General features: G+C 45.4%; 1 protein-coding gene across 5 annotated transcripts in view; it reads right to left on the reverse strand.

Moving 5' to 3' along the window:
• The window catches only part of Dlec1 (DLEC1 cilia and flagella associated protein), a 61,159-nt gene that overhangs the window by 14,227 nt on the left and 25,890 nt on the right, over positions 1-21,042 (reverse strand). For 4 of the 5 annotated variants that reach the window (XR_015439511.1, XM_087182066.1, XM_087182065.1 and 1 more), the window contains 14 exons: positions 18,102-18,192; positions 17,289-17,451; positions 15,986-16,178; positions 15,259-15,317; positions 14,595-14,763; positions 14,074-14,167; positions 13,734-13,864; positions 13,468-13,626; positions 11,826-11,965; positions 9,552-9,705; positions 8,831-8,941; positions 7,782-7,912; positions 7,130-7,321; positions 1,931-2,001 (listed from right to left, as the gene is read on the reverse strand). Coding sequence is in view for 4 of the 5 variants with exons in the window: in XM_087182066.1 (XP_087038192.1) it covers positions 1,931-2,001; positions 7,130-7,321; positions 7,782-7,912; positions 8,831-8,941; positions 9,552-9,705; positions 11,826-11,965; positions 13,468-13,626; positions 13,734-13,864; positions 14,074-14,167; positions 14,595-14,763; positions 15,259-15,317; positions 15,986-16,178; positions 17,289-17,451; positions 18,102-18,192 (1,858 nt within the window). In the remaining variant the exon portion in view is untranslated. The remainder of the gene's footprint in view (positions 1-1,930; positions 2,002-7,129; positions 7,322-7,781; positions 7,913-8,830; positions 8,942-9,551; positions 9,706-11,825; positions 11,966-13,467; positions 13,627-13,733; positions 13,865-14,073; positions 14,168-14,594; positions 14,764-15,258; positions 15,318-15,985; positions 16,179-17,288; positions 17,452-18,101; positions 18,193-21,042) is intronic. The other variant, XM_087182067.1, reaches the window with a different exon arrangement.

The raw sequence follows: 21,042 nt of genomic DNA on the forward strand, positions 1-21,042 counted from the left end.
TTAAGGTCTTGCTTTGCTACCTTGTGTGCACCATGTTGTTTCTCCTCTGCAGTGCCTGCTTGCTATCTATACTGCCTTGGAGCCAGCTGATTATGGATTAAAATCTCTATGAACTGTGAGCTAAATAAACTCTCTACCCTTTAACCTTGGATGTCAGGTATTTTGTCTCAGCAACAAGAAAAGTAACTAACACAGAGGTGGATCTTTTGAAAGGTGATTAGACCATAGGGGCACTAATCTCATCAGTGGATTAAAGGCCATGCATGCTACATTCTGGCAAAGAATTTACCTACACTTTTTCCATGTCATGATATTTTGTGGGACACTGGACTTAAAAGGTGATAGACTAGTTTATCTGGTAGAAGAAGTTTCAAGACAGACCAACATTCAGGGCATGGCATGGCTATCGTTTGATGTTTGTAGCCAGACTCACAGTGAGAATCAGAAGCAAAAATCAGAGTCAAAAGATCTGAAAAACTTGTTGTTTGGCCAGAAAAGATGTATATGTAAAATTGGGGCCAAAGAAGGAGTGGTTGCTTAAGAGATTAGTGCCATTAAAAAGATACCATGTATTTTGCACTAGGACAATAGGAAAGATGCATCGAGGGCATCTCAGGAATTAGCCAGGCCCAATCTATCATGGGCTTAAGGGTGGAAAATTATATATTCTTTTTGAAGGATTTCACTTTGAGAAAAGAGCCCCAGGGCATTCTTGGCACTGGAGGCCAGTCGGAAAGTGTTTCCCCAAATTCAGCCATCCAGGAACTCTGAAACTACTGCAGCCATGGTCCAAGGGGACCTAGCTACTGCTGAAGCTGGTGGCAGACTTTGGCACTGCCTGCATATGCCAGTTTTGTAGGCATGTAGAATGGAAGAGGTATGAGATCACAGATGCTTCTACCCAGTTTTCAAAAGAAGGCCTAGGAGGCCAGGTAATGTTGTTACAGTCTCTAAAGGACCCCCTAAGAGGACAACTCTGACGATGTGAGAGTGAGGCCAAAGCTGCAATAGAGCCCTCTTACATGGTCATATTTCTTTCTAGTCTCATTCCTTCCTTTAGGAATGGGAGTGTTTACCCATTCCAATGTGCCATTGTATTTTGAAAATGTAATTTGCTTTTCACAAATGCTTACGAGAGTTTACCTTGAGTCTCACAGGTGACTTTGGATTTGGACTTTTGAGCAATGCTGGAATTGTTGAGGTCTGAGCAACTCTTAGAGATGAATTGAATGCACTTTGCATAATGCGATATGAGCTTTTGGGATCTGGGGCAGAATGCTATAGTTGGATGAAAAATGACCCCAAAGGACTCATGTGTTTAGAGGTGGGAATTTTGATTCTTTTTTTTTTTCTTTTTGGTACCAGGGATCAACCTCGGGACCTTGCGCTTGGGAGGCAGGTGGCAGAACCACTGTGCTAAATCCCCGGCCCTACAGGTGGGAATTTTGAAAGTAATGAGATCATAGGAGAGCCAACCTCATCAATAGATTAACCCATTGGTAAGTTTATCACTAAGTGCGCTGTTAGGAGGTGGGGCCTGGTTGTAGGAAGAAGATCACTGAGGGCCTACTGGAAGTATATATTCTCATGCCTAGCCCTTTTCCTCTCTCTCTGGCTCTTTTGCTCTGTCTCTGCTTCCTAACTGCCATGAGGTAAGCAACTTTCCTCCACCTGCACTTTCACCATGATGCTTCTGCTTTGCAGCCAGCTGATCATGGACTAAAGTCATAAACCAAAACAAATCTTCCTTTAAATTGCTTTTCTGAGGTATTTGGATACAGTGACAGAAAGCTGACTAACACAGCCGTTTGGGGGATTACACTGAGAAAGACACAGAAAGAACTTCTCTAGTCTCAGTCTCCCACCTAGTAGGTACTGGCCCATATCCTCAGAAGATCATGCAAAACCCAGCTCTGGCCATGTTTCTTACCTAGTTGCTCTCGCTTAGCCAAATGCTCTCGCATCCGTGCTGTCTTTAGCAGGGCAGGAGGCAAGTCAGGCCTTTACAAATGGAGACAAAAAAGTGGCACCAAAGTATCCAGGCTTATCCCAAGACATGAGCTACATCCCATGGTAACCAGTATCTTACATGGTGCCCATTAGAAGAAGATTGTCCTCCCTGCTCTTCCCAGAGCAGGGACCTGTTCAAGTTTCTTTTTCACGTCCTTCTCTGGTCTTTACTCCCACTGTACTCCTACTGCCCAAAGCATCCCCAGCTGCACACCACCCTCAAAGTTGCAGGGATTGCCTTCTAAAAATTTCAGGAGGGCTCTGAGCCAGGGATTCGCTGTCCCAGACTCTGTGCCCTATTGACTCCAATGCAAACTCAGTCTGTGTCCCTATCTCTTGCCCAGACTTCTGCAACAGGCCCATTTCCAGTCTGTCTTGCTGGAGATTTCTCAAAAAACTAAAAATAAAACTTCCATTCAACAGAGGTATTCTCCTTCTAGGTATCTTCCCAAAAGAGTTAAAGACATCATAGTATTGCAATACATGCCTACCAAGGTTTATAGCAGCACAATTCGTAATGGCTAAATCTTAGAAGAATCCTGTATATCCATCCTCAAATGGATAAAACAAATGTGGTATATCTATAGAATGGAATGCTACTTGGCTATAAAGAAGGATAAATTCAAGACTTTTGTAGGAAAATGTATACACTTTGAGAATATAATGTTAAGTAAAATAAATAAAACACAGGTTTAAATACTGTATGGCTTCTCTCATATGAGAAATCCAAAGTACAAATAAAGTAAAGAGCAAAATAAAATACTGATAAAAGAAAATAGGGAGATAGCTCTTTAACAAATGGGAAGAGGACCAATAAACTGAGGGGGAAGGGGAAGGGGGTATAAAAAGATTTGAGATGCAACATGTACATGTACCAACTACCCACAATGAATATAATCATTATATGTCCCAAACATGAATTAAATAATAATAATAATAATAATTGGGAAAGGGGATCTAGAAACAGAGGGAGGTGGGGAGGTAAAGGGCCATAAAAAGAATCAAGATATGGAGCACCCGGAAGGATGCTCCCCTGCTGCCATCCCAGGCTCCTATGGCAGAGAAGGTGAGCCGGTCTCAGCACCTGGAAGGAAGCTCCCTCACTACCATCCCAAGCTCCTAGGGCAGAGAAGCTGAGCCAGTCCCAGAACCTGGAAGGAAGCTCCCCCGCTGCCATCCCCAGCTCCTAGGGCAGTGAAGGTGAGCCACATGGGCACCAGAAGCACCCCCTCCTGTGGAAATGAGAAGACACATAAACAAGTCTCAAAAACAGACTTATGGATCACCTACAGCAACCCCAATGGGAAACAAGATGGAACAATCTGATACTCAACCACCTGGACTCTCTAAACTGGCAACAAAAGAGGATCTGGAAAAAATGAAATCAGAAATAATTACTCAGATAACAGCAAAGATTTTGCTCATGGTGCAAGACACGATAATAAATCTAGAGAGGACACAGATGAAAAAATAGAGGATCTGAGGAATATGATGGAATCCCAACATAGGAAACAAATGGAATCCATAAAACAGATACAAACAAATTTCCAAGAGATTAAAAACTCCATCGAAAGTCTGCACAGCAGAATGAACCAATGTGAGGATAGAATTTCACATATAGAAGATAAGATTGCAATTAGTGACCAGGAAAAGAAAAATTGCTTTAAAATTGTAAGGGAACACGAGAAATCAATCCAGCAGCTGCTAGACGATGCAAAGAAGAATAACGTAAGACTGATCGGAGTCAATGAAGAAACAGGAGAGAGTGTAGATGACATAAAAAAACTGTTCACAGAAGTGATGGCAGAAAACTACCCAAGGAGGGGAAAAGAAGTTGACATACAAATAAGCGAGGCATATAGGACTCCAGCTAGCCTTCATCAAAAACAATCTACACATAGGCATATAATAGTTAGGATTCCAGAAATCCAACAGAAGAATAAAATTCTACAAGCAGTGAGAGAAAAGAAACAAACCACATACAAAGGAAAGCCCATCAGAATCACAGCAGACTTCTCAATGCAAACCCTCAAGGCAAGAAGAGCTTAGAGTGATGTATTTCAAGCCCTAAAGGAAAACAGCCTCCAACCCAGATTGATGTACCCTGCAAAACTATCTTTCAAAATTGTTGGAGAAATAAGATACTTTGATGACAAAGAGCACCTCAGGAACTTCATGAATACAAAACCGGCACTCCAAAAAATTTTAGACAATACCCTAGGAAAAGACAATGAAGATCACAACCCCAGGAAACCCAGCAGAATGAATCCATTGGGCGTGACAAATTAAATGCAAAGGGGGAGAATCCAACAAAAAGAAAAAGTCATGACAAGGCTTTTAAAACTTTGAAATTCATCTCCCTAATAAGTGTATAATTCAATCTTATTATTGTACTGATTAGTATTTTTCTGATTCTAGAGTTGCACACCTTTCCTTGTGCTATACTGGCTATTTATCATCTTCTTATGTCTACATTTTAATTGGGTTGTCTATTAATGAGCTCTAAGAATTCTTTATACATTCTGGTCATAGGTTATATATATTGTAAATATGGTCTGTTTAAGGACTACTTTTCATTTTAATGATGTAGTTTAAACTTCTAAATTTTGATGGAATCTCATTTATCAATCTTTTTCTTTTATACATCATGTTTTTTGTATCCTAGGTAGTTCTTGCCTACCCTGAATTCATAAATATTTTCCCTTATAATTTCTTAGAGTTTTATACTTCTAGGCTTTCATATTTAGGTTCATAGATCCCTTCAAGTTATTTTCATGTATGGAAAAAAAGGGTTGAGGTTCATTTTTTATATATGGATATCAGGTGTTCTAGTGCCATTTGCTGAAAACACTATCTCTTCCTCGGCTCTTGAATTGAGTTTATATTCTATAAAATGCTAATGTTAAGCAATCTTTCAAAACTCAGTGGACCATATATGTGTGGTTCTATTTCTAGATTCTCTGTTTTATTCAAATGATGTATATGTCTTCCCTTACCCCAACACTACCTTGATTACTGTAGCTTTAGAAGAAGTCTTAAAATTAGGTACTAAACATCTTCCAACACTGTTTTTGTTTTTGTTTTTAACTTTTCTAGGTCCTTTGTACTCCTACATAACTTTTAAATTTCAATATCCAATTCTTCATTTGTAGCAAGTATACACAGATCTGAATTTTTATATATACCTTGTGCTTTCTAATCCTGCTAAATCCAAGTACAAGATCTAGGGGCTCCTAGAAATTTCTTAGTATTTTCTCTGTAGATGATCATTTCATCTACATATAAAGATTTTACTTCTACCTTGCCAATCCTGTCCTAGTTGTGTCATTTTATTGCCAGACTATTTTGGTGGGGACTAGGTTTCAAAGTTTAATGGGCAGATAAAGAGTAAGCATTTCTGCCCTTGTTCTCCACCTTAAGGAGAGAGCACTGTATCTTCTCCATTTATATAAGGCGTTCTCCCTGGAAGTATGGAGTACATGTCTTTAATCTGTTGAGAAGTTTCTGTTCTACTTCTAGTCTCCTGATAGCTTTTACCATGAACGACTGTAGAATTTAGTCCAATACTTTTTCTCCAACTAATGACAGGATCATATGGCTTTTTCCTTTCCTCTGTTTAAATGATGACTTTTGGGGGTGGATCTTCCAATGCTGAACCAACACTGACATCCCTATAACAAAACCACTTTCTACATCTGCCAGATCTGACTTCCAATAGTTTGTTCTGTTAAACAAATTTCTATCTATGTTCATACTTTTTTCTTCTATTATCTTTATCCAGTTTTAGGATTAGCACAATGTTGAGTTCCTAAAATGAGGGGAGAAGTGTTCCTTCTTTTTTCTGCTTTAAATGTTTGATATAATTTATCAGTTAAAATGTATATGAGCCTGCTGTTGTCATATAGGTAGGTTTTCTAGCTAGGAATATACTTTCTTTAATAGGTGCTATTCAAATTTTATATTTCCTCCAGACTTAGTTTCATTAATTTGTCTTCCAAGGTACTTCTTAGAAGTTGTCAAATTTATTTCAAAAAAGGTTTTTGTAATATGCTTTCTATATCCTTTTAAATTCTGTAAAATCTGTGGTAATGTCTCCTAGATCTTAATATTGTAATTTTAAAAATGTATAACTGATATTGTGTAACAGGAAGAAAAGGTCTAAAAGAGCAGCGGAATTGGGAGGGGTAGGGGAAGGGAAAAAAGGGAAAGGAAAAAATATGAGAAGAGGAAAAAAAATGAAAACAAGGTCTTTGTAAATAGGGAAGGGTGGAGGGGGTGAAGGGAGGGCAAGGGAAGGGGAAAAAATAAGAACCAAGAGACTCATGTAATGGTACAAGATCCCAATGATGAATGTAACTGTATTTTATACCTAAAATGTACCAATAAACTTAATGGGAAAAAAAAAGAATCAAGATATGTTCAGTACATGTACTTATTCTCTATGATGAATGGAAACATCATGTACTGCAAACATGTACTAATAAAAACATTTAAAAGTAAATAAATAAATTACTGTTTTTGCCAATTTTACCCTCCCTAATTTTAATTTACAGCCTTGCAAAAATGCCTGAATATTTAAAAATTGGCTCTCCTGAGACAGTACTAGCTGGTTCTGGCACACCACTCTGCGTGTGTGTGTGTGTGTGTGTGTGTGTATAAGAAGCTCCAGGTCTTGCCTCTCCCTTTGACTATAGCATCTCGGCCACAGATCTCTGTCTTAGCTGTCAGACCTCTCTTCCTCACCTCACCTCTCCACATCAGCTCAGGCACAGGATCCAACCTCCCTGGCACCCTCCCTGTTTCTGGCTTCTCACCTCACACTCTGCCCACTGCTTCCTCTGTCACAGTCACTTCTCCCTCATCCAAGAAGGCATCAGCAGGCCAAGCTGAGGAAAAGGGGCCACAATACCAGCCTCTCTCACAGGCCAACTTGGAGTGTGAGAGGAGGACAGCAGAGCCCTTTCTCTTTTCTGCATTTCCCACGACTACATGTGAAATCACAGATGTCCTTTCTCCCACCAACCTCTCTGGCCACCTAAACCATCACCAGGCCCAACAGGGTAAACCCTACCTGGCCACATCTGCCCTGGGAATAACCTTTGAAAGAAACAAGACTCACACACTGGTCCTTTTATTCAGGCTGTCCTGGGGGCTCCCGAAGTATTCAAACTTGAGGGTGAAAGGGGTCTTTATGGGTGAGTGATTAGTCATGATGAGCTGGCGATTCACACGGGTCCTCAGTGGCACCATCGAGCCAAAGTCCAGGTGGAGCTCCTCTGGATGGCCTGGCCACTGCTTTGTGCTGCAAACACTGCCCCATGCCCATGGGCACTGAATAACTCACCATCCTGGGACTTGTTCAGAGAGCCACCCTGGGCAGGGTTTCCCAGAAACCCGGCCACATCCTCAATTTCCCCTCCATAGGGCTGCCACCCCACAGGCCTACTCTTCCTGTCGCCCACTGTGCCCTGAGAGGCCTCAAACTCTACATGAACTGTCCTGCTGGAAGACTGGCATGTCTCCCAGGTGGAGACTTCATTCAGAGCCCTGTCAGCTGCCTTCTCCTACCTGCCTGGACACCATGCCTCCTAGTGTGTGTGGAAAGGACAAACACAGGGCAGGGGAGAGGTGAAGAGATCTGCTCCTGCAGAAATGCTGAGGGCCTGGGACAACTCTGTGGCCTTCCCCCAGCTGCAAGAATTGGCTGGGACCAAACAGGTAACACAGGACAACACTGGTCCTTTGTGTGGCTGCCCCTGCCCTGGGCTCACCTGCTATCAGAACCTGGTGCAGAGATGGCAATGGTCACTTGAAGTCCCTGAGGCTTTCCAGAGATGCCCAGGGCCAGTGGCTTCTTCATGCCTGACACATGACAAGGGAGGACCAGATCAGCCAGCTCGTCCTACAAGAAAGCCCATCCAAGGATGAGACACAGGCTTGAGCCTCAGAAGATGGCCCAGATGGTCTTCCACAGCCGAGTGGCTGGTGTGGGCAGCTCAACATGAAGGCCTTGACTTCTCTCCGGGATGGTCTCTGAGGAAGGGCCCTCCAGTGCCTCCAGGGAGCCGGCCTGTCGACTGACACCCTGTTCCCAGAGGCCTGGTTCCTTCCCCAGCCTCCATGGCTGTCCGAGTCTGCCCCAAACATGCCTGCATGAAAGCAGACCCACAAAGCAACCCTGGAGAGGTGCATCTTCTCTCTGACAAAGCTTCTACCATAGACACCAAACCCTTCCTGAGTGGGGTTTGTACAACATCAGGCCTGGGCCCATCTGCCTGTCATCCAAGAGCTCAGGCTCAGCTGTGTAAGAAAACTCACCAGCTCCATGTTTGCAAGTGAGGAACTGGGACCTGAGTCTGTAAGAATCTACAAGAACTTTCTCCTCCCAGAAGAACCACCCAGTACTGAGCATGTTCTGCCCTGATGGCTTCCCTCCAGGCCAGGCCAGGGCACAGCTCTGACTCTCTTGGGAGGACACTGGCCACCAGTTAGCCTCTCTCAGTCGCACCCAGCACAGTGCCTGCCTCAAGCAGCAGCTCTGCCCTGGATCTCTAGGTAAATTGGAAATCTGGACCCCCGGTGGCCACTGAGAGTGTCCTGGAGAAGGCTAAACCATCTCAAGGCATATCCAGGCTTGCTCTAGTCTCTCTTAACTTTTATCCTTAGAGAGTAAGGGATCCTACACCCATATGCAAGATGTCCCTTTCCCACCCACAAGGACCAGGAGTGGAGTCCAATGTAGGATCTCCCTGGAGACACAGGTGCAACCCGTTGGCAGGATGCCTTCCCAGTCCCTGGGGCTCCACATTGCCTAACTCACCTGGGTATGAGCAGTGAACTCCAAGATGAGCTGGCGCTCTTCACTAGGACCCAGCAGGCCACGACTAGGGGAGATTGTCACTGTGCAGAAGGTTGCTTGGTTCCCCAGGAGCTGGTAGACACAGGGGTGGAGCTATTGTCTCCTGCAGGGCTCCCAGAATGGACCAAGACCCAGACAGAGTGCTCATTGGAGGCTGGCAGACTCAGAGCCACAGTAGGACACACAGGGCTGGGAGATCACTTCTAGCATAAACCCCAGGCCCCTTCTCTCCTCCCCATCCCTGGATGGACTTTTGCCACCTGTCAGGGGGTTGGCTGGACTCAATAAGCTGCCCTGAGAGGTCCAGAGTGATGGGAGCAGTGGGCAGCTGCTGTTGACACACATAGATGTGGCCCTGTCTCCCACAACACCCAGATTAAGTTCCACAGGGGCAGTGCCGCAACTGGCAGGGGGCTGCGGACTATGCTGGTGTGGAGGCTCTCGCTGTGTTCATCGGAAACTCCTTCATGGGCAGGGAACTGGGATTCCCTAAACACAGGACCACAAAAACCCAGGCCAGTTTTGCTGCTCCTTTGTGGAGCCAAGCTTTTCTGGACACTGTGGAGGTAGGGACTGGCTGGGGGACAGAGGCTGAACATCTCTCCTTCGCACCCTGAAGGGGCCACGTGGGCCTGTGTTGCTGAGGGCTGCAGTCCACTACCCAACAGCGGAGGCTCCTCACCTTTCCCCAGTGGAACCTGGTGGGGAGGAGTGTGCTATTGATGAGTGTGACGGTGGACTTTGTGGGCACATCCAGGTAGAGGCTGCTGAGCTCCACCTGGCTGCTGTGCAGGTACACACGGGGCTCCTGTATCTCAGCATACACAGCCAGGTAGCTAGAACACAAGGAAATAAAAGGCATACTGATCAGAAAAGATGAAATAAAACTGTTGCTGATGTGATGTCTATGAAATCCTGAGGAATCTATATTTTTTTAAAAACTCCTAGAACTAAACCAGGGTACAAAGTCAACACATCAAAATCAACCACATTTTTATACACTAACAGTAAACATATGAAAATAAATTTAAAACACAATCCCATTTATAATTGCTAAAAATTGAAAAAGGTACAAGGGAGAAATTGTACGGAGAACACTCTGAACTTATTTCAGAATGGTGACTACCCCTCTTGTACCAGTTAAGCTTGATTGTCACCTTGATTGCCTTGAGAGCTGATTGTGGGTGTGTGTGGTAGGATCTGGGGACTCTGTCTGGTCTCTGGCCTCTTCCTTTCTGACACTGTTCCCCTGCTCTGCTTCTCAGCTGCTATGATATGAGCGGCTTTCCTCTGCCTTGACCTTCCACCATGATTTTCCTGCTTGGAGCCAGCCTATCACGGATGGAAATCTCTGAAACTGTGAGCCTGTTCAACATAGTCCTCAAAACATTAGCCAAACCAATCAGGTGAGAGAAAGAAGTAAAAGGGATATGTATAGAAAAGGGAGAAGTCAAATTATCGTTATTGCAGACAACATGATCCTCTACATGGAAGGCCCAAAGAATTCTATCAAAAGACTCCCAGAATAGCTAAATTCCACAATGTCACAAGATATAAAATCAACATACAAAAAATCAATAGAGCATTCCTGTACATCAATAATGTAGTCACTGAGAAAGAAATTAGGAAAACAGTGCCATTCACACTAGCATTAAGAAAAATTAAACACTTCGGAATTAACCTGAGGAAGTGAAAGACCTCTCAAATAAAAACTACAGTACTCTGAAAAAGAAGATGGATGAGGACATCAGAAAATATGTATCTCCTGCTCCTGAATAGGCAGATCCAATATGGTCAAAAAAGCCATACTTACAAAACTGATATATAGATCTAACTCAATTCCAATCAAAATACCAACAGCATTCCTCACAGTATTAGCAAAAACAATCCTAAAATTCAAATAGAACCAGAAGAGACCCCCAATTAGCAGTAACAAAACCAATCCTGGGTAACAAGATCAAAACAGGAAGTATCACAATCCCAGGTTTGAAGTTTATATTACAAAGCTACAGTAATAAAAACAGCATGGTACTGATATAAAAATAGACATGTAGATGAATGGAACAGACTAGAGGAAGCAGAAACAAACCTAGGCACATTCAGCTATTTGATCTTGACAAAGGGTCCAAAAACATACACTAGAGGCAAGATAACCTCTTTAATAAATAGTGCTGGGAAAACTGGCTGTCCACATACAGAAGATTGAATCTAGGCTCATGTGTCTCACCATGCACTAAACTAAAATCAAAATGGATCAAGTGGATCTAAATGTTCAAACAGAAATACTTAATCTGCTAGAAGATAAAATAGACATAGGCATATGCCTTTGAAAACAAAGGCATAGGCAAGGGCTCTCTGAACAGAACCACAATAGCATGACAAATAGTACCAAGAATCAACAAATGGGATCCTATCAAATTAAAAGGCTTCTGCACAGCAAAGGAAACCACCAGCAGAGTGAAGACATCCTGCAGGATGGGGAAATTTTTTTTCCAGCAATTCCTCAGACAGAGAACTAACATCTAGAATATATAAAGAATTGCTAAAAGTTAGTGTTATGGCTGTGTATAGATGGACGGCCCCCCCAAAAAAGTCTTATGCAGTCATAGGTGGGCCTTTTTCAGAGGTGACTGGATCTACAGTGTGTTATGGTGGGATTGATTCCTGGTGCAATGCTAAATTCAAGGGCACTAGGATTAAGGGTGTGAATGCTACCCACCCTAAGTAGGCTGGGTAAGATATAAGGGACAGAAAGAGGCTGTAGTCCTCCCTTGCTTGTTTTGCTACCATCTGCCCCCATGAACTGTTTCTCCTCTGTGATGATTGATCAAAAAGTGGGCAAGTAAAATGAGTAGACACTTCCCAGAAGAACAACATGATTACACATGACATAAATATACTACATGTATGCATAGTCTGTTGTAATCTTCCCATCCTCCCATCCCAACCTCCATACCTCCAATCCCCATTTTCCACCTCCAGCTCCAGGACAGTCTGCAGAGTCTGGCAGTGCAAGGCCTCCAAGGTGACAGTCACACTGCACTCCCCTAGAGGGTGAAGTTGGCCACTCGAAGGCTCAATGTTGAAGGATGATACCTAATGCCAATTCAGAAGGATGAGGAGTAACGACACGTGGGACTGCAGCACTGGGGCGGGCCATGCCCACCAAGGCTCTCACCAAGCTGCTCCAGGCTCTCACAGAGCCACCTAGGGTCCACAAGGAGGCAAGCAGATGGGGGACCACAGCTGGGCCAGGGTCTCAGGACTAAGAGGACAAACACTGAGCCTCCAAGTAAAGGAATACATAAGAGAGAGGTCCCCATGCCTTGGCCCACACCTGTGAGGCAGAAAGCAGAGGAAGGTGCCCCAGGGGAGCAGGGAGAGCTGGGCAGGCAGGTGGAGGTTCCAGCTCCAGGAGAAGAGCCATGGCAGGAGGTGCAGAGCCCCCTGGGCAGGCCTGGGTCAGGACCCTGACAGCTTCAACTGAGGAGAGCCATCAGGTCACCAGCCAGGGGCGTGGGGGGGTGCTATGTAGCCACAGATTCTCCTTTGCTCCTCCATGGTCCCTTCCCCACCCCCTCATTCCTGCAGAATAGACTCCTTCAGGCGATAAGTCTGTCCCTGCTCCCACCAGACACCTAGACAAAGAGGGACAGGAAAAGAAAAAAACCTTCAGTAGAAAAGTGTCTACATCTGGGGAGGGCTCTCAACACTCCATCCTTCCTGTCCCTGATGACAGAAGGGGCACTCTTCCAAGTGAGTAAGGCTCCGAGAGGCCACACTGGCTAGTGAGGGTGCTGCTCGCTGGACATCATAAGTTCACACCAGACAGGATGTGGGGATCTCACTCTTATCCCTCCCTTCCATGAGAGCAGGCACCTGGAGATGCCACGTGGCAGGGCTTGCCCTCTCTCTCCCTCACTCCCACCCAGGCAGGCCCCATGCTTCAGAGGTAGGAGGCTGGGCTTCTTGGCTTCAGAGCTTCAGCCTCCCTGGCACTGCCAAGTACTGCCATAGAAAAATAAGGCTCTGTGTGCTTGCCAGAGCTAAAGCATTGGAATTTGGGGCAAAGCTCAGCTGGGAAGAAAACAGCTAAGGAATGCAAACAAATCTTGAATTACCTTTTCAGAGCTTTCAGGGTTTGAGCCACACACCTGTGCCCCGACGCCACCTGCTGGCAGGTACTCAAATGGCAGGTACCATCCCAGAGAGAATCAGAACCCGGGGTGAACCCTCAGGGGCAGCGACGTGGCCCTAGCAATAGCAACCCTGGAGGCTTCCCGACCAACACAGTAGCCCATTTTCCCCTAGACTAAGGCTATTCTGATGAGAGAGAATCCCAGTCCTGCTTCTGCATCTAACAGCAGAAAAGAGAATAGAAAGTGCCTGCTAATTTGGGGTTGGGGTATGAACTCAGCTGTGCAGGGTGCTGTCTCAGTGGTGGGGAGTGGTGGGCAATGAGGGGCAACAGGATTTTCACCTGCAGCCTCAGAGCTCTGATCTACATGCACAGCACAATGGTTGCAGTTCAGACGAGATCCAAGGAGAAGTGCTTACGGGTGAGGTGGCACAGTGGGAGCCACCAGTGCCCAACTTACACTCTCGTGTCTTTCTTCCAGACAGGCTGGGCTCTCCCTCAGATGCCACGTGGCCAGAAGCTGGCTGATGTTTTGGATCTGGATGGTGTTCCTGCCTTTCTGCCCCAGGCAGAGCAGACCAAACTGAAGGGCTGAGACATTGATGACAAGGGCAGGCCCCTGAGATACCCAGAGGAGCCTATCACTAGGCTGTCTGGGAATGGGCTCTGAGTCCCACCCTGCCACCTCCCTGGGCCCTGTGGCTGCCCAGCCCCCCACGAGCATACCTTAAAGGCCGCCTCGATGTGTAACACCACTGGCGAGGGCGAGTCTCTGATTTCACACACCAGGTCCTGACTTGCTGGGCCAGGGACACCCCCCGTAAAGTTCAGCTCAAAGTTCCCAACCTCACTGGGCTCTGAGAGAGGAAAACAGAGAAAGAACAGAAGCAGAGGTGGTTTCCTTCTGTGGTCAGGACCAGATGTCCAACCTTTGCTCACTTCATCTGCCATATGCGGAAGACCTTGGCTGGAGCTGATGGGAAGACACCCAAGGCCTTCCACAGGTCCCTTTAAACTCTAATCACTCCTCCTGGGCAGGTCAAACCCTTCTGCAGCTCCCAGGTACCTATGACCCCTGTGCAGGGCTCCACTTCAATGATATGACAGTCGCTGATCTTCCCCCACTTGTATCTGATGGGTGACTTGCTGTTATTCCACATCTGAAAGACACACCCCAATCCGCGCTGCCCCAGTGCTGCCTTTTCATGTCAAATCTGTACCTGCTGAAGGGAGTGGGATCATGAGCTCACCAGAAGTCTAATGGATACCCTCCCAGCTAACTCCCAGCCACATAAAGCCACAGCCTTCCCAACGTAACAGTGTCCTTGCTGCACCCTGCAGGGATGTGGGTGCCATATCCTGCCAAGGACCTGTGAACAGGGGAAGGGTTCCACAGCCCTATTTCAGAAGATTCTGGAACACTGGTAAAATAAGACAGTTATGCCTGGCCCAGGCATCTCTGCAAGCAAGATTAGGTTCGGGGCCCTGGGAATAGCCTCAGGCTCCATGCAGTGACCCCTCCAGCTCTGTCTTCCCTACAGTTCAGCACCCTCAGCCCGGATGAGCAAGGAAGAGGCTATGCCCTACCTTAAAATCTTTCTTCACATTGACACCAATGTAATTCTCTCCTGGGATGATGAGGGCATATGGTTCTAAGAGAACCTGGAAGGGCTCTGCTGGGCCTTTCACCTCGATTTCCAAGACAATCACGTCATCCACAGAGTGTGAATACTCCCCCAGGTTCTTTACCTCTGCACTGAAGACAAACCCACCATGAGCCAGAAAACAACACAGCCTGGGAGCACATCCCTGCATGTCCCTGCCTCTGTCTCACATCTTTGATCTTGTAAAGAAAGATCTATAGTCTTTGGTTCCCACACCCTCTACAATCAGAGCCATCAACAAAGCCACACCACAGCCCCCAGCCTGGCATTTGTGCACCAGGCTGACAGGAGACCCACCCTGACCATGGAGCAAAATTCTCTTCATTCTCAACACCACCCAGGCAGGATGAGCTCAGTTGTCCAAGGGAAGCAATGAGCCCAGGTGGCCTACAGCTCTCCTAGCAAGTCCAGCCAACTCTGTTTCCTGTATGCTGAGCCCAATCTGGAATAGGTTTCCAGGGCAAGACAAAAGTGCTCCCAGCCCACAAAAACTGCTAGGGCCAAGGTGACCATCCACCCCTGGCCCAGCACCTGCCACAGAAGCATCCTCAGCTGTCCACACTTAGCCAGGTCCAGGCCCTACTCACCTCAGGGGCTCGGGGACCTCTTCCAGCACCATCTGCAGCACACTGTGGAAACTCCTCAGCTGCAAGGCAAATACTGCACACTGAAAACATCTATGCACTCCAGCCAGGCTGCCTAGAGAAAACTGGTGCTATGGCAGGAATTCCCCCTCCCCTTGGCCCTCAAAACAACCCTGGGCCACTTCCCTCCTACCTCTTTCACACCCTAAGAAAGTGAAGCCACTGCCAGGATAGGAGCCGTGACTCAGGGGCCTACCTCAGCCCTGCCTTCTGGCAGGAAGGGAGATCCCTGAGGCTCACACTGGCCATGGGTGAGGCCTGAAAGGCACCTGTGTTCATCTGGGTCCCAGTCCCGCTAACAGAGACCCCAGACCTGGTCCTGTGCTAACCTGGCCCTTGGCAGCCTGAGCCTCATTCTGTCTAAAGGCTGCTGTGAGGTGGGGGAGGTGGTAATGTTCTCTGACATAACATGACAGATGCCAAGGCTGAGGAGACAAGCCTGGGGTTCTTTTGCTGATGGATGCACGTGGGGTCAGGACCAGAAAAACGAGTTGCATCATCCTGCACACCAGGCACAAGCTCTGGGGACACTCTTAGCTAAAAGTTGGACTTAAGATGCCCAGGTACCTTGTCAGGCCCACATGTGGCTTCAATGTCATTTAAAAACATGGACAGAGGGGTAAGATACCCGGTCAGTCATGTGTAGCTAATGACATGACACCCTTTTAACCTCATAAGGAGAAAAGCTCAGGATGAACTCGTGGTCTGTGTGGGGGCTGAGAACCCCCTTTGCAGGCCTGATGGAGAAGGCTGTCTCCCTGTCGGGGTGGTGCTTGATGCTGTCCACACTGTAGGTCTCTCCAGGCATTAGAGGCTGCAGGTTGGGCCTCATGATCTGCCAATGGAAGGCCAGCTCCACGTGCCTGTGGGGGCAACCATGACAGTGGACAGCAGATCTTAAGCCATGCCCCAATTGTATCAGGTTCTACCCCATGCCTGGCCTGCCCTGCTTCAGGAGTAAGCAGAAAAAAGGACAAAGGAATAGGAACTCTATGAGGCTTTCCCTCAGAGGAGCATAGAGGGACTTGGACAGGGGATGGCAGGTGGGTCAGGGAGTCCAAACTGGAAACCATGTAAAAGAGCCCCCTCTTTTCCATCCACCAGAGCTGGAGGGTGGAGTTCTAGTAAATCAAGAGAAATGGTTCGCACCAAAAATCATGCTCCAGACAAAAACTGGAGGGATCTAAGCATCTCCGGATATCAGAAAAACTTTCTACAGTATCTCCTCTAAATGAGTGTTCAGGGTTTGCCATGACCACCCTCCCTAGAACTTGCTTCTAGCTATGGTCTCCCAGGACAGTTGTATCCTGAAAGATAAGTGCCCTTGGCTCCCAATAGGAACTATGACAATTCCATGGCAGAAGGAAGCGCAGGACTTCACACATGTTTCTGACAGGCAGCTGTCAACAGGGAAGGGATGACAGGCAAGTACCACTTACCATACTGGGTCACAGAAGCCTGCATAATGTATGAGGATAGGGGGAAGCCTTCACTCAGGGGCTCCCCAAAGTCAGTCCTGGTGGAATGGTGGTGCTTAGAGGCTGCTCAGGGAGCAAATGACAGTGAGGGCTGAACCCATAGACCTAATCTCTGCCCCAGGACTTGGATGGCCTCCTCAGCACCAGGACACTGGTCCAACATGACCTCTCTGGAAAACTGCTCCTGGTTCAGAATGGGTCAAAGTGATTTAGAGCAGCATTATGCAATCAAGCACTGTCCAATAGGGCGGGCACTGACTACATGTGGTAACTGAGCTCTTAAACTGTACTTAGGGCCACTGAGGAAGTTTGTAAATTTATTTAATTTTAATTGATTCAAGTTTCAATAGCCGCATGTAGCTAGTGGCCATCAAGATGGGGAGTGTGAATCTAGATCCTTCCATCCAATCTGGACCTATCATAGGCCTAGAATCCCTCTTGGCCCTTGGGAGGATGCTCTTGCCTCACTGAGGGGTGTACATAGGGTCCACTCACGTAGCGTTTCTTATAATCAGCTGTTTCCTTGATGTGGACTGAAGGTTTTCAGGCTCAAATCGAATGAAGTACTGAGCTGTTAAGTCTGTGAGCTCTCCAGGATCTGGTTGACTTTTTTCACCAGAAATATAGATCAGATCCAAAGCAATGAGCTGCCCGGTTCCTGATAAAGTAGAGTAGTGAGGTTAGTGAAGTTTCATTAAGCTGAAATCAGTGCTCATGCCATCGTCCACATGGATCCAGCTTTGAACATAGTCCCCAGACATGTACACAAGAGAGCAGAGAGGGCCATTAGCACAACATTCATGCCCTCACTTCCTCACTGCCTAAAAGGAAGTGATTTGGGGAACTTCACACATAGCAGACATTCAGTGTAATGCCTTCCAAGTGAAACTGGTAAGGCAAATGGAAGAAAAGGATAGAAAGAAGAGCAGGAAGGAGAATAAGTGAAAGGGAAGGCAGATGAGTGGGCTTTTGGGGCAACTGAGCAAGATGGCCCTTCCAACCTTACAGAAACCTAAAAGTGCCTCTGGTGATTTATGTGAGTCACTGGAAATTCCTCAAAGGGGAGTAAAGTGACTTTCAAAATAAAACAATGAAAGATTTTGCCCCAGGTTTCTATCTGCCATCATTGCCAGGACTCCTTGGTCTATCTGGGAGGCCATACTGTCTTGGATCTGACCAAAGCAAGAGACTGAAAACTACAGCCTAGTGCCTGGAGGCTGCCACATCCCTAATGTGCACCCTGACACAGGGTGAGCATAGCCACCCTGCTGACAGACACACGAACCCCAGGAGCACATGCAAGCCCACCTACAATCACCAGCTCCTTTATCTGGCAGTTGTCACACACGATGATGAAGGTCTGCTCTGCCTTTCCCAGGCTCATTGGTAAGAACAAAACCTAAAGGAGAGAAAGTGAGTCCTGTCACCCCCATTTAGGGGCTCTACTCCCACCTCCCCTTCTCCTCTTGTCAGACATGCATCCCTCTTTGCTCACTACTTTTCCCTCCCCTCCTCTCCCTCCCTGCCAGCTTGCTCCTAAGACCACAAGTTTCAACCTAGGCTCCTTTTACTTCGTAGAGTAAGGCAAGGAGTATGTTGAAAGGATATGGAAAGTTCAAGAAACAAATGAGATCTAAAATCCTTCCTGCGAAAAGAAATGTAAATGAAGATCACCCAGAAGAACAATTTTCATTCATCATACTGGCAAAGAGCACAGAGTTAGCTGTCGTAAATGCAGTGGTTGTATTTTCCCTAGGTTTTTTTCCCAAAAAGCTCTCCCCTACCTCCAGTCCTTGCTAACCACTGTTCTACTCTCTGCTTCTATGAGTTCTATCTTTTAAAATTGAACAGGTAAGTGAGATAAAACAGTATTTGTCTTTCTATGCCTGGCTTATTTCACTTAACATAACATCCTCCAGGTTCATCCATGTTGTTGCAAATGACACAATTTTCTTCTTTTGAAAGGCTGAAAAGTACTCTATTGCATATCAAAATCACACCTTATCCATTCATCCATTGATGGACACTTAGGTTGATTCAGTATCTTGGCTATTGTGAATAATGCTACAATGAACATGAGAGTAAAAATGTCTTTTCAACATTCTGACTTAATTTCCTTTATGTGTATCACCAGTGGTGGGGTTGCTAGAACATATGGTAGCTCTGGTTTTAATTTTTTTGAGAAATCTCCACGCTATTTTCTGTAATGACTGTGCTAATTTACATTCCAACCAACAATGTGCAAGTGTTCCATTTTCTCCACCTTGGTCAATATTTGTTATCTTTCATCTTTTTGATAACAGCTATCCTAACAGATATATGATATCTCATTGTGGTTTTAATTTGCATTCCCCTGATGAGCAACACTGAATATTTTTTCATATACTTGTTGGCCATTTGTATGTCTTCTTTTGAGAAATGTCTACACAGATCCTTTGCCCATTTTCAAACCAGATTGTTTTCTTGCAATTGAGCTGTCTGAATTTCTTAACATACTTTTGATATTAACCGCTTATCAGCTGTAGGGTTTACAAATATTTTCTCCATCCACAAGTCATCTCTTTACTCTGTTTATTGTTGCCATTGCTGTGTGGAAGCATTTTAGTAATTCCATTTTACTTGCTACCAATGTTTTGGAAGTACTGGAGTTTTTCCCCTATGTCTCCTTCTAGCAGCTTTACAGTTTCAAGTCTTACATATAACCTTTTAATTCATTTTGAATTGAATTTTGAATATGGTATGAAACAACAGTCTAATTTCATTCTAATAAATACATTAATGTTACATCTTAATTTTCTTCAAAATAATCTAGAGGGGCTGGATGGAATTTGGTTGAAGGAGTGTTGATGTAAGACAACTGGCCAAAAGCTGCTCATTGACAGAGCTGAGAAATAAGTAAAAGAGTGATTTTAAACTATTCTCTTTACTTTTGCGTATGCTCAGAAACATGTATGGTAATCATTATTTTAGTTTTGATAACACATTGTATGGCAAGGATGTAAGAAAACAGGCATCATGACATACTGTTAGAGGTATGAGTTGGTATAATGTATATATATGGTAAGGATTTTAGCAACATGTTTCACCATTATGAAAGCATGGACATCTGAATCCACAAACCCACTTCAGAAACTAATTCATACTTGGATAGAGTGATGTACATATAAGTTATTTGCTGAAATAGGTGAAGATTAGAAGAAAAAATGTCTCTGTCTTAATTACGTTCTCATTGCTGGGTCAAAATACCCAACACCCACAAGTTAAAGGAGGAAAGGTTTATTTTAGCTCACAGTTTGTAGAGATATCAGTCCATAGTCAGCTGGCCCCAAGATAGGGCAGAGGAGAAACAGTTCATGGCATGGCAGACAGGAAGCCAGCAAGCAAGAAACCTGCCTCCTTTCTGTCCCTTTATATTCCATCCAGCCTATAAACCTACTGCTACCACCCACATCCAGGTTGAACCTTCCATTCCCATACCCAGAACTATGCTAAACCAGTTTAGTTATCACACACCTTTAAGCCAGGGATTTAGCTCAGTGGCACTGTGCCTGCCTTGCAAGCACAAGGTCCTGAGTTCAATCCCTGGTACCAAAAAAAAAAAATTGAGATTATCACACACCCTTAATTCCTGTATCACTTACCCTAATCCAGCATCACACATCAATCATCCAGCCACCTCCCAAAAATCCCACCCATGAGTGCATGAGGTTTTGAAGCCCCATCTAGATACAAGCCATAACATCTTCATATCAATCAGTAGGGGACTAATGAGTCAAATTATGGTTCATTCATGGTGGAAGACTATGCAGTTGTTAAAACCATGAGAATGATCTATAAAACATACTGTTAAATGGAAAACACACAGTGCAGAACGGAGTATGGAGCAGGCAACACTATGTGAAAGGAAAATGGAAACGAAGGAAAGAAAAACCCATGTGTCATTTATTTAGCCTACAATATCTCTGGAAGGCCCACTGAAAACAGGTCAGGTGTGGATGGCCCTTGGGGGTTAGGGAGGAAAGGAAGCACTTCTCTGCTACCTAGTTTCATCTGTTAGATTTCTAACCATTTGAATTTATTTATTATTTGGAAATATGAATAAATTTTAAAGCACAACCCCAATAACCAATACACAAAATATATAACAAATGCAAACGGGGAAACCTCCCCAATCCTCTCACTGCTCCCCTAATAGTTTTGTTGCTACCTTCTTTGTTTCCATGGAGATCACAAGAAATCAGGGTGAGAG

The sequence above is a fragment of the Heterocephalus glaber genome, unplaced genomic scaffold (assembly GCF_053883595.1).
Source record: "Heterocephalus glaber isolate CG9 unplaced genomic scaffold, H.glaber_assembly_v1.0 deba00001472, whole genome shotgun sequence".
Classification (NCBI taxonomy): domain Eukaryota; kingdom Metazoa; phylum Chordata; class Mammalia; order Rodentia; family Bathyergidae; genus Heterocephalus; species Heterocephalus glaber.